This window comes from Oncorhynchus keta, chromosome 17 (assembly GCF_023373465.1).
Source record: "Oncorhynchus keta strain PuntledgeMale-10-30-2019 chromosome 17, Oket_V2, whole genome shotgun sequence".
NCBI lineage: Eukaryota > Metazoa > Chordata > Actinopteri > Salmoniformes > Salmonidae > Oncorhynchus > Oncorhynchus keta.
The window spans coordinates 18,025,656-18,038,966 of NC_068437.1; the positions used below are offsets into that span (position 1 = coordinate 18,025,656).

Below are 13,311 nucleotides of genomic sequence, written 5' to 3' on the forward strand. Positions count from 1 at the left end.
CGAACGCCTCCTGTCGAGGCTGTAAGGTTACGCTCCCGACGCGCCCGACGCGCCCCGCAACTGTGCTGCATAGTTTCCTACCAGCGGATGAATCCATCCACCCAGCTTTGAGTGTTTGAATTGAACAATTTTAAAAGCAAGAACAAGAAAACTCCTTTTCATTTTTTACTGCAGAATATTTTTGTCTAAATGTCAGCTGTGTTAAGCAGGCTGAGTGTTCAAGCACTCGATGTGTGAGCGAGAGATAAATGTCAATGACTGTGAGCGAAACTTTCCATGCTGCATGAAGAGACAAGCTGATTTGTTTAACAGTGGCCATATTTATAAACAGTTCTTTGTAGCTGTGAAGAGGAGTGTAGGGTTCAGTGTGGAGGAGCCTCGGTGCTGGGAAAGGCCCCTGAGAGCGAGGCCCACTGCTTTTGAAGTCTGCGTGGCTTCAACAATGATCTAAACGGTACCTCCGTTGTCCAATAAGCTGGCCTGGTCAAGTACATCACTGTTTTGACTACTTATTCTTTTCTGAGAGCTCTCTAATGCAAAACACTCTCATGTCAACTTAAAGATGGAGGAACACACTACCTCTCAATCCCTCTTCAGGAGCCAACCCCCCTCGTTCTTATTTTTTTGCATGTGTCATAATGTGAACTCCCGTTGTGTGCACACCTGAGAGCTGAGTGGAAAGTGTCTTCGGTGTTCTTGTTGTTATTTTGTGTAGACCGTGATATAAAGACACTATTCATTCCGCTCCTGGCAGCCCGCCAGCTGGTATAAGCCACTAAACTATAAAGATCCAATTCTAATCTCTTGGTGTTGCCACCCACTAATTGATGTGTACACCTGTGTGGAGACCACATAATCATTAATACAGGCCAAGGCTATCATTTTCCATTCCAATGCCAGGCGCACACGTTGGGAATTATCCTAACCACACACAAACATCAGATGTCTCGCTAGTCGCTACCCAAAACAGTTAAAAAGTTTTCTCACGTTTTGGTAAAAAGTGTATACAAAAATCCTCAATTAATTCAAAATGCGTCTTCTGTGAAAATGATATTTTGATGACTCATACTTTTCCAGTTATTTCAGTGTTACAATGGTAATGACTGTTGTACTGTCAGGTCCACAATGATTGGCACCCTTGATAAAGATGAGAAAAAAATACTTTATAAAATAAACAATACAAATACTGAGCAATGGTGTATACCAAAGAAAATATGATTAATAAAATCTACAGGTTTTAAATGGGGTTCAAGGCCGGACTCTGAGATGGCCATTGCAAATGGTTGATTTTGTGGTCAATCATCTGTCCATAGCTCTGGTTCCAATCAAAGTGCCAATGCTGTTGAGCAAACTCAGGTATTTACATTTGTTGCTCGTGATAATGACTGGAGCAGTAGGAGTAGAATGGTATCAAATACAGGTGTTTGATGCCATTCCATTTGCTCTGTTACAGCCATTATTATGAGCCGTTCTCCCCTCAGCAGCCTCCTGTGGTCTCAATACTGGCTTTTCTCTGTCAACCCTTCCAAAGAGGCTATTGGCTTAGAGGTTTGGAGACTTGGTGACCCGAAGATGCGACAAAGTTCTGTAATACCCCAATTTTGGCCCTTGGTCTTTTCTTTGCCCACTGATCCACCTTCCTCACTGTGCGTGGGGGCCGAGCTCCCTGCCAACCAGGATACCGACACAACACACACACACACACACACACACACACACACACACACACACACACACACACACACACACACACACACACACACACACACACACACACACACACACACACACACTCACACACATACACACACATACACACACACTTTTACACTCATCATTGGCTGCTGCTACTCTGTTCTTTATTTGACTATTATGATGCCTAGTCACTTTACCCCGCCTTCATGTACATATGTACCTCAAATACCTAGTACGCCTGCACATTGATCTGGTACTGGTACAGATACTTCCTGTATATTGCTCCATTCTTGTGTATATTATTCTTTGTGTTACTATTTTTCTTTTTATAATAAAAGAAAACTCTGCGTCGTTAGGAAGGGACTGTAAGCAAGCATTACACCCGTTGTATTCGGCGTATGTGACATATAAAATTAGATTTTTTACATTTGATTTGACAAGATATACTTGCGTCCAATACCAGGCAAGTTTGCCACTGTTTCGGTGGTTTTGAACTTCTTAATTGTTTCCCTAATAGTGTTAAGTGCTATATTTGTTTTTTAAGGTATTCTTTTGTACCCATTGCCTGATTTATGGAGGTCAACAACCATTTGTCTCTTTTCAGATTTGTCATGTGTTACCACATTTTAATACCCCAGTGAAACAGTAAACCATGGAAGGCCACAATACAGATCCTTAAACTGAGATTAACTTTAAAAAAGTTGAATATAAATGCATATTTTATTTAGATAGATTTTATTTTAGAAGTATCTTCAGGGGTGCCAATCATTTTGACACCTATCTTTTTGAAAGAAAAAATATATTAGTTGTTAAACCAAATCTCTCTCTCTCTCTGAATAATGGTATTCGTATAAAATAATATATCTCCCATTTATTTTTAGAATTCAAAATGGCTCAATACTTGTATTATTTATTTTATACAGTTTTTTTTGCTCATCTTTATCAAGGGTGCCATTTTGGCTGGCTGTATATCTCCCTATGAAAAGGGGAATCACCCCAGTACTGTTTGCATTGAGTTTAATCCAACTGTGCAACCGGGATGTGCTGTGTCATTCATACAATGCATCAATCATCAATCTGACATATGAGCAGCCTCGTAGCGGCTAACAGCTCACAGGGAACTGTCTGCCTTTATGGAACTCATTAGAGAGCAGCTTATGACCAACTCTGAGAGATACCTATCAGTCATTTTCCAAATAAACTCACTTTTAAAAAGCCTCCCAATGTCTGCCACGTGTAGAACCGCTGTCGTTGCCAGAAGGGAGTCGTAATCACCTGTCTCGGGCTCTGCTCAGTCCCCTAAAAAACAGCGTGCCGAATCGAAAAATTGCTTATTTTTCCCCTCCTATCCGTCCAGTTTTTAATCACAGGCCCATATGGGTTCTGGAGTTCTGATTAGACAATGACAACCTGGTGAAAGAAGCTTGAGTATGGGGCATCAACTCTTCTCATTCTTCTGGACTCAGAAGACAGATAGACAGACCACTGACCTTATCGCTTTAATATGTGGCGTCTCTCTCTCTCTCTCTCTCTCTGCTTCTCATGGCCCTGACGGACTGTCTGACCCCGTCATAGCTTTCATCGTTTGTCTCTTCCCTTGAGCATTGGTAGGCAAACTCTTTCCACCAAGCACTTGTAGTCTTTTCTGGCTACAAAACCAATGGTTTCTTACAGTGTGTGTGGAAATGAGGGAAAACCGAAACAGTATCACAAGATAAGCCCAGGTAATTACGGTCCTCCTCATATCAGCTGGTGGTGTACCGTAGTGTACACACACACACACACACACACACACACTGTAGTCTGTATGTAACAGGTGCCTGAGCTCAACACAGGGTACAAATTGTAAGAGAAGTGTGGACATGTCGTGTAATTACACACATTATAGGCTACTCTGTTTCATCCCCAGTTTCTTTTCTGTTTTGTGTCACAGAATAAACACAGAGGAAAGATCTTTTGAGGAAGGGTTTACATTTGGTGAATGGCTGTTTGACTAGGTTTTGTGACTATGCTTTTAACATTGTCTAACGCTTAGTGCTTCATTCAGTGTTTTGGGTAAATAGCCCTGCATGCAGTACATTTTATCCAGCTGTGCTCTGTTGTCTTTTTGTGTTGCTGTAGGGGTAGGGTGTGGCTGACACACAATCTATCATTATAATAGTTCTGGTGAACTAGCCTGATTTATGCTAACTCAATGAAGGTACTTCAAATCCTCTGGGTTTTTCTTTTTGTGCACAGAGAAACGTCTGTTAAATAAACATGTGGTTGGGACTTTGCGTCTGTATGGAAATGCAGCTTTATTCCCTCTGTGTGATGGGGCCTGCCTCCGGTTTGATGGTGACGGCGTTAGCTAATGTATCAGGTCACTGAGGGGAAGTGGTGTCAGTTTCACTGTTAGGTAACACCACACACCAGAGCAGACCACCCACATGGGACAAGGTGCTGTGTGCATCTGAATATCATCACTCCTGGAGATGTTTGACTTCCAATTCTAAATGTCAAAGAAATGACACAGCGCCTACTTTCTCTCATACGACTATCGTATGCATCTTGACAGGAAGCTCTTGGTGTGAGGATGCATGAAGCAGAGCAGGAACACCCGGATCACCTTAATACACCTTTTACACATGTTTATTTCCTGTTTGTGAATGTGTGTGTGTGTGTGTGCGTGTTGCCTTCCACTTTCAGCACAGGGTATGGAGAGTGCCTATTGGACGAGCCAGTGAGCAGAACGTACGAGCTGCCCAACCACCTCCCTGGACAGGTTTACAATGCCAATCGGCAGTGTGAGCTCATGTTTGGCCCCGGCTCCATGGTCTGCCCTTACATGGTGAGCCAGGTTGCATTCCGTTCCTCTCAACCAAGTGTCTCTCAGGGTGGCACCCAATTCCCTATGGGTGTAGGCAATTCCATAGGGCTTTGGTCAAAAGTAGTGCATTATATAGGGAATAGGGTGCCATTTGGGATGTGCCCTTAATTCCTCTATTATCTACAGAAAAAGTGTGCCCTCAAACAAACGCCCTTGGAGAAGGATGTTATATGCTTCTAAGGTTCTAATGTGTCTTGTCTGTGATAAGGTGCTGAGATGATGAAGTCATAACGTTACATAGACAACACTGTAGGGCCCAGTCAGTGTTTGTCATGAGCTGTCTGTATGACGGACAGCTTTGGGGGTTTCATGAGACAATTGGCTTTGTTCAGGTTTAACAGACTGCTCGGAGGCAGGTTGGTTTCCTTCAGAGCAGCACACGTTCTCATGTTGAACATCCGGTGGTGAATGAAGAAATGCTTCTCTTGCCAGTCACTTACCCTGTAGGCTCGGCCCGCTCTCGTCTGGTTGGAGACTTCTGGAGTCATGGGTAGCTAATCTATAGTGACAGTAACAGCTGCCCTGGTGGCAAGTCTGTTACACATTTCACTGGTACAGTACAGGTCTCCTGTCTCCTGTCTGACTGTCAATATTAGGGATTTATAGTTTAGTGTTAAACAGTTGAATGATTCTCATGCAGTGGGCAGTGGGATTTTGCAACAGTGTTTAATTCTTCCTTCCTCACTGTCTCTCCCATTATCTCTCCAATGTGTCTCTCTCTTCACCCTTTCCCCCGCATGTCTCTCTCCCGCATGTCTCTCTCTTCCGCATGTCTCTCTCTCTCCCGCATGTCTCTCTCTCTCCCGCATGTCTCTCTCTCCCGCATGTCTCTCTCTCTCCCGCATGTCTCTCTCTTCCGCATGTCTCTCTCTTCCGCATGTCTCTCTCTTCCGCATGTCTCTCTCTCCCGCATGTCTCTCTCTCCCGCATGTCTCTCTCTCTCCCGCATGTCTCTCTCTCTCCCGCATGTCTCTCTCTCTCCCGCATGTCTCTCTCTCCCGCATGTCTCTCTCTCTCCCGCATGTCTCTCTCTCTCCCGCATGTCTCTCTCTCTCCCGCATGTCTCTCTCCCGCATGTCTCTCTCTCTCCCCGCATGTCTCTCTCTCTCCCGCATGTCTCTCTCCCGCATGTCTCTCTCTTCCGCATGTCTCTCTCTCCCGCATGTCTCTCTCTCCCGCATGTCTCTCTCTCCCGCATGTCTCTCTCTCCCGCATGTCTCTCTCTCCCGCATGTCTCTCTCTCTCCCGCATGTCTCTCTCTCCCCCGCATGTCTCTCTCCCGCATGTCTCTCTCTTCCGCATGTCTCTCTCTCTCCCGCATGTCTCTCTCTCTCCCGCATGTCTCTCTCTCTCCCGCATGTCTCTCTCTCCCGCATGTCTCTCTCTCTCCCGCATGTCTCTCTCTCTCCCGCATGTCTCTCTCTCTCCCGCATGTCTCTCTCTCCCGCATGTCTCTCTCTCCCGCATGTCTCTCTCTCTCCCGCATGTCTCTCTCTCTCCCGCATGTATTTTGTCCCCCCCCCCCACCCCACCCCTCTCTCTCTCCACACAGAAACAATGCAAGAGGCTTTGGTGTACGAGTGCTGAGGGGGACCATAAAGGGTGTCGGACACAGCACATGCCCTTGGCTGATGGGACAGACTGTGGACATGGAATGGTAGGACAGAATGTTGTATTTCTTGCGTTGGATCGAGTAATGAAGTTTAAATGGAGGGTAGGATGACAAACAAGGTGTATTATCTACTACTGTATTACTGTCATACCACTGTTCATGTTTTGCATTTCTGTTATCAAGGAGCATATTTCAAATGAAACATTCAGCGAGTAACCTGAAGCTTGAACATTAGCCTTAACCATGCTCTGAGGCTCCTACATTCATTAAACCTCATGTTCTCACCGCCCTGGGAGACTATGCTAATTAGCACTGTGGAAGGGGTAGTGGTGGGTACATAGTGAAAGGTACTGAGGAAGGTGCTCAGGGAAAGAAGAGTAAGACAGGGCTGGAGGAGAAGGAGAGGTGAAATCGTTGGGGAGAGGGGGGGTAGAGAGGGGTTAGATGGGATGGAGGAATCAGGTTGGCGTTTCTCATCAGTCATGGAGACTGCTCTGTAAAGTGTTCCCGAGCTAGCACAGCCATAAAATCATAAAATCAAATTTTATGATCAAAAATCAAATGATATGGAGCTGGAGGAATGTGGGGATGATATGGAGCTGGAGGAATGGGGGGATGGTATGGAGCGGGGGGAATGGAGGGATGATATGGAGCTGGGGGAATGTGGGGATGATATGGAGCTGGGGGAATGGGGGGATGATATGGAGCTGGAGGAATGGGGGGATGATATGGGGCTGGGGGAATGGGGGATGATATGGAGCTGGAGGAATGGAGGGATGCTATGGAGCTGGAGGAATGTGGGGATGATATGGAGCTGGGGAAATGGGGGGGTGATATGGAGCTGGAGGAATGGAGGGATGATATGGAGCTGGAGGAATGGAGGGATGATATGGAGCTGGAGGAATGGGGGGATGATATGGAGCTGGAGGAATGGGGGGATGATATGGAGCTGGAGGAATGGAGGGATGATATGGAGCTGGAGGAATGGGGGGATGATATGGAGCTGGAGGAATGGGGGGATGATATGGAGCTGGAGGAATGGGGGATGATATGGAGCTGGAGGAATGGGGGGATGATATGGAGCTGGAGGAATGGAGGGATGATATGGAGCTGGAGGAATGGGGGGATGATATGGAGCTGGAGGAATGGGGGATGATATGGAGCTGGAGGAATGGAGGGATGATATGGAGCTGGAGGAATGGGGGATGATATGGAGCTGGAGGAATGGGGGGATGATATGGAGCTGGAGGAATGGGGGATGATATGGAGCTGGGGGAATGGGGGGATGATATGGAGCTGGAGGAATGGGGGGATGATATGGAGCTGGAGGAATGGGGGATGATATGGAGCTGGAGGAATGGAGGGATGATATGGAGCTGGAGGAATGGAGGGATGATATGGAGCTGGAGGAATGGGGGATGATATGGGGCTGGGGGAATGGGGGGGATGATATGGAGCTGGATGAATGGGGGATGATATGGGGCTGGGGGAATGGGGGGATGATATGGGGCTGGGGGAATGGGGGATGATATGGAGCTGGAGGAATGGGGGATGATATGGGGCTGGGGGAATGGGGGGGTGATATGGAGCTGGATGAATGGGGGATGATATGGGGCTGGGGGAATGGGGGGATGATATGGGGCTGGGGGAATGGGGGATGATGTAGGGCTGGGGGAATGGGGGATGATGTGGGGCTGGGGGAATGGGGGGATGATATGGGGCTGGAGGAATGGGGGGATGATGTGGGGCTGCGGAGAAGAGAGGAGGGTGAGATGGTGTTTGGTCAAAGAGTGAAAAGAGGGGACATGGGGAGAGAGGGAGATAGAGGAAGAGAAAAGGAGGGGAGCAGTAGAGGTGAAGGCTCGGGCACTTTGAAAGGAGATGCCGCCCGCCGTTCACAGTTGAGTCACCAAGTTGTGAACCCGTGACCCTAAAACCTCTTTAAAAGGCAGGTAAGTGGGTCAGTGGACAGGCCATAACAGAGCCCAAGGCTGAGGCCATGCAGCTCTACACTCCCTCCACTCTGCTCAGCTGTTCTGCTCAGCTCAGCTCACACAATAGACCTCACATCAATGATTCCAAAAAGGAGGAGAGGAAAGAGGAGGAGGGAAAGGAGGGAGAGGTGGGCTAGGGGTGGTGTTGGTGGTGGTGGGGTGAGAAGGAGAGGACCTTATCTTCTAGTTAACTCTTTCCCTCCCACTGTAAAAAGTGAAATTTAAGCAAGCGTAAATATCTTACATTAATTTACTTAAAGGGATACTTTGGGATTTTAGCAATGAGGCCCTTTATCTACTTTATCTACTGTATTTTTACCTAAAAACAAAGGCTAAATACAAGCAATTTATTTAATTTCAAGATATTTTATCTTTTTCAATATCTTGAAAAATATATTGGTAAAAAATAAGGTCAATTAAGGTACAAAAATCTTGAGAAATTTCTTGAAATAAGATAAATTACTTGTATTAAATATTTTTGGGGTTAAAATAAGTTAAATTAATCAATCAAGTAATTTATCTTATTTCAAGAAATTTCTCAAGATTTTTTACCCGTAAGTTAAATTATCTTGAAAAATACCTTGAAATAAGATAAATTACTTGTATTGAGACATTCTTTGTTAAAATAAGCTAAATGATTTGCCAGTGACGTAAGATACTTTACCTTGGTAAGAAAAAACAAGAATTAGCACTCTATATAAAATATATTGAGTGTGTTCTCATGTAAGCAATATGTTCCACAATCTCTGTATTTTCCCCCCTGTACCATCCTGTTAAGGCTTGGATTACGACACTTAAATGAAGATAAATTAACTTAACTCTAAACACCTATGTGTCATTAACTGTGTTGGATTGTGGGAAACTGTCAAGAGAAGATTTGATCACACCTGATTGATTGCCATGACAACCTGTATGTCTGTATATATATATATATTTATATCCTTTATCTTCTGTTTTATAACCTTAATAATTATCCCAGGAGTCAATTGCCATCAATCCTGTTTAATCTATCTAATATAAATTGAAGAACGATCTGGCCTTAATGGCCATGTACTCTTATAATCACAGCCAGAAGAGGACTGGCCACTCTTCAGAGCCTGGTTCCTCTCTAGGTTTCTTCCTAGGTTCTTGCCTTTTCTGCAACTGCAGTGCTTCTTCTTGGTGGATTTTGACTGGGTATCTGTATAGCACTTTGTGAGAACTCCTGATGTAAAATGGCATTTATAAAATCCGATTGATTGATTGAGAAATTCTGCCTTTTTCCCAGACTATCCACAATAGTATCCTACAGCATAACAGGTCTGTCTTTGGGACACACTCAAGTACAGTATTTTCGCTTCACGCACTTTAAATGCTTAAAAAAAGAACACAAAGGGTTTTTTCAGCCATTTTTCATCTCTTTGGTGCCACCACCTTTTGTATGATGCTGAGGGCTTGGTGTCATCTCCAGATGGGGGTGCTTTGAAGTGGGGGAAGTTGAAAGAGAGGGGGCATCCCATTCCAGCACTCACCTGCTTCTACTGGAGCCTTTTATGTGGAGAGTGTCACTCTGCATTGTTCTGTGTGCATTTGTATGTGCATGTGTGGGGTGTGTATGTTTCTGTATCATATTCGCTCCCTCTCTCTCTCTCTCTCTCTCTCTCTCTCTCTCTCTCTCTCTCTCTCTCTCTCTCTCTCTCTCTCTCTCTCTCTCTCTCTCTCTCTCTCTCTCTCTCTCTCTCTCTCTCTCTCTCTCTCTCTCTCTCTCTCTCTCTCTCTCTCTCTCTCTCTCTCTCTCTCTCTCTCTCTCTCTCTCTCTCTCTCCCTATCTCTATCTATTTCTCTCTGTCTATCTATTTCGCTCTCTCTCTCTCTCTCTCTCTCTCTCTATCTATCTATTTCGCTCTCTCTCTCTATCTCTTTCTCTCTGTCTACCTCTCTCTCTCTCTCCCTCTCTCTCTCTCTCTCTCTCTCTCTCTCTCTCTCTCTCTCTCTCTCTCTCTCTCTCTCTCTCTCTGTCTCACTCTCTCTCTCTGTCCATCTCTGTCTCTCTCTCTCTGTATCTCTCTCTCTCTCTGTCTCTCTCTCTCTGTCTCTCTCTCTCTCGCTCTCTCTTTGTCTCTCTCTCTCTTTGTCTCTCTCTCTCTCTCTCTCTCTCTCTCTGTCTCTCTCTCTTTGTCTCTCTCTCTCTCTCTCTTTGTCTCTCTCTCTCCCTCTTTGTCTCTGTCTCTCTCTTTGTCTCTCTCTCTCTCTCTTTCTCACTCCCTCTATCAATTAAATTAATTTTCAATTCAAGGGCTTTATTGGCATGAGAAAGATATGTTAACATTGCCAACGCAAATTAAGTAGATAATATACAAAAGTGAAATAAACAATAAAAATGAACAGTAAACATGACACTCACAGAATTCCAAAATAATAAAGACATTACAAATGTCATATTATGTACAGTTGAAGTCGGAAGTTTACATACAATTTAGCCAAATATATTTAAACTCAGTTTTTCACAATTCCTGACATTTAATCCTAGTAAAACTTCCCTGTCTTAGGTCAGTTAGGATCACCACTTTATTTTAAGAATGTGAAATGTCAGAATAATAGTAGAGAGAATGATTTATTTCACCTTTTATTTCTTTTATTACATTCCCATTGGGTCAGAAGTTTACATACACTCAATTAATATTTGGTAGCATTGCTTTCAAATGGTTTATCTTGGGTCAAACGCTTCAGGTAGCCTTCCACAAGCTTCCCATTTTGGAATTTTGGAACCATTCCTCCTGACAGAGCTGGTGTAAATGAGTCAGGTTTGTAGGCCTCCTTGCTCACACAAGCTTTTTCAGTTCTTCCCACACATTTTCTATAGGATTGACGTCAGGGCTTTGTGATGGCCACTCCAATACCTTGACTTCATTGTCCTTAAGCCATGTTGCCACAACTTTGGAAGTATGCTTGGGGTCATTGTCCATTTGGAAGACCCATTTGCGACCTGACTGATGACTTGAGATGTTGCTTCAATATATCCACATAATTTTCCTACCTCATGATGCCATCTATTTTGTGAAGTGCACCAGTCCCTCCTTTAGCAAAGCACCCACACAACATGATGCTGCCACCCCCGTGCTTCACGGTTGGGATGGTGTTCTTCGGCTTGCAAGCATTCCCCTTTTTCCTCCAAACATAATGATGGTAATTATGGCCAAACAGTTCTATTTTTGTTTCATCAGATCAGGGGACATTTCTCCAAAAAGTACAATCTTTGTCCCCATGTGCAATTGCAAACCATAGTCTAGCTTTTTTTGGGCGCTTTTGGAGCAGTGGCTTCTTCCTTGCTGGGCGGCCTTTCAGGTTATGTCGATATAGGACTTGCTTTACTGTGGATATAGATACTTTTGTACCTGTTTCCTCCAGCATCTTCACAAGGTCCTTTGCTGTTGTTTTGCACTTTTCGCACCAAAGTACGTTCATCTCTAGGAGACAGAACGTGTCTAATTCCTGAGCGGTATGACGGCTCCGTGGTCCCATGGTGTTTATACTTGCGTACTATTGTTTGTACAGATGAACGTGGTACCTTCAGGCGTTTGGAAATTGCTCCCAAGGATGAACCAGACTTGTGGAGGTCTATGATTGTTTTTCTGAGTTCTTGGCTGATTTCTTTAGATTTTCCCATGATGTCAAGCAAAGAGGCACTGAGTTTGAAGGTAGGCCTTGAAATGCATCCATAGGTACACCTCCAATTGACTCAAATGATGTCAATTAGCCTATCAGAAGCTTCTAAAGCCATGACATAATTTTCTGGAATTTTTCAAGCTGTTTAAAGGCACAGTCAACTTAGTGTATGTAAACTTCTGACCCACTGGAATTGTGATACAGTGAATTACAAGTGAAATAATCTGTCTGTAAACAATTGTTGGAAAAATTACTTGTGTCATGCACAAAGTAGATGTCCTCACTGACTTGCCAAAACTATAGTTTGTTAACATTCCATTTGTGGAGTGGTTGAAAAACAAGTTTTAATGACTCCAACCTAAGTGTATGTAAACTTCAGACTTCAACTGTATATATACAGTGTTGTAACGATGTGCATAAAGGAAAATAGATTAGGATAAATATGGGTCTCTCTCTGTCTCACTTAGACTCATCCTACTCACCTTTACCATCTCCTGGTCTTTCATTCCATAGATACCCTCTCTATGACCTCTCTGTGTCTCCCTCTCTATGACCTCTCAGTCTCTCCCTCTCTGTCTCTCCCTCTCTGACCTCTCTGTCTCTTCCTCTCTGTCTCTCTATGACCTCTCTGTCTCTCCCTCTCTATGACCTCTCTGTCTCTCCCTCTCTATGACCTCTCTGTCTCTCCCTCTCTATGACCTCTCGGTCTCTCCCTCACTATGACCTCTCTGTCTCTCCCTCTCTGACCTCTCTGTCTCTCTATGACCTCTCTGTCTCTCCCTCTCTGACCTCTCTGTCTCTCTATGACCTCTCTGTCTCTCCCTCTCTGACCTCTCTGTCTCTCCCTCTCTATGACCTCTCGGTCTCTCCCTCACTATGACCTCTCTGTTTCTCCCTCTCTGACCTCTCTGTCTCTCTATGACCTCTCTGTCTCTCCCTCTCTGACCTCTCTGTCTCTCTATGACCTCTCTGTCTCTCCCTCTCTGACCTCTCTGTCTCTCCCTCTCTATGACCTCTCTCTCTCCTCTCTGTCTCTCCCCCTCTGACCTCTCTGTCTCTCCCTCTCTGACCTCTCTGTCTCTCTATGACCTCTCTGTCTCTCCCTCTCTGACCTCTCTGTCTCTCCCTCTCTATGACCTCTCTGTCTCTCCCTCTCTATGACCTCTCTGTCTCTCCCTCTCTATGACCTCTCAGTCTCTCCCTCACTATGACCTCTCGGTCTCTCCCTCACTATGACCTCTCGGTCTCTCCCTCACTATGACCTCTCTGTCTCTCCCTCTCTGACCTCTCTGTCTCTCCCTCTCTGACCTCTCTGTCTCTCTATGACCTCTCTGTCTCTCCCTCTCTGACCTCTCTGTCTCTCCCTCTCTGACCTCTCTGTCTCTCTATGACCTCTCTGTCTCTCTACCTCTCTGTCCTCTCTGTCTCTCCCTCTCTATGACCACTGTCTCTGTCTCTCCCCCTCTCTATGACCTCTCTGTCTCTCCCTCTCTATG

General features: G+C 45.0%; 1 protein-coding gene across 2 annotated transcripts in view; it reads left to right on the top strand.

Moving 5' to 3' along the window:
* The window catches only part of LOC118396232 (A disintegrin and metalloproteinase with thrombospondin motifs 20-like), a 147,517-nt gene that overhangs the window by 48,386 nt on the left and 85,820 nt on the right, over nt 1–13,311 (top strand). For both annotated transcript variants that reach the window (XM_052465637.1, XM_052465638.1), the window contains 2 exons: nt 4,384–4,525; nt 6,117–6,221. In XM_052465637.1, the coding sequence (XP_052321597.1) occupies nt 4,384–4,525; nt 6,117–6,221 (247 nt within the window). The remainder of the gene's footprint in view (nt 1–4,383; nt 4,526–6,116; nt 6,222–13,311) is intronic.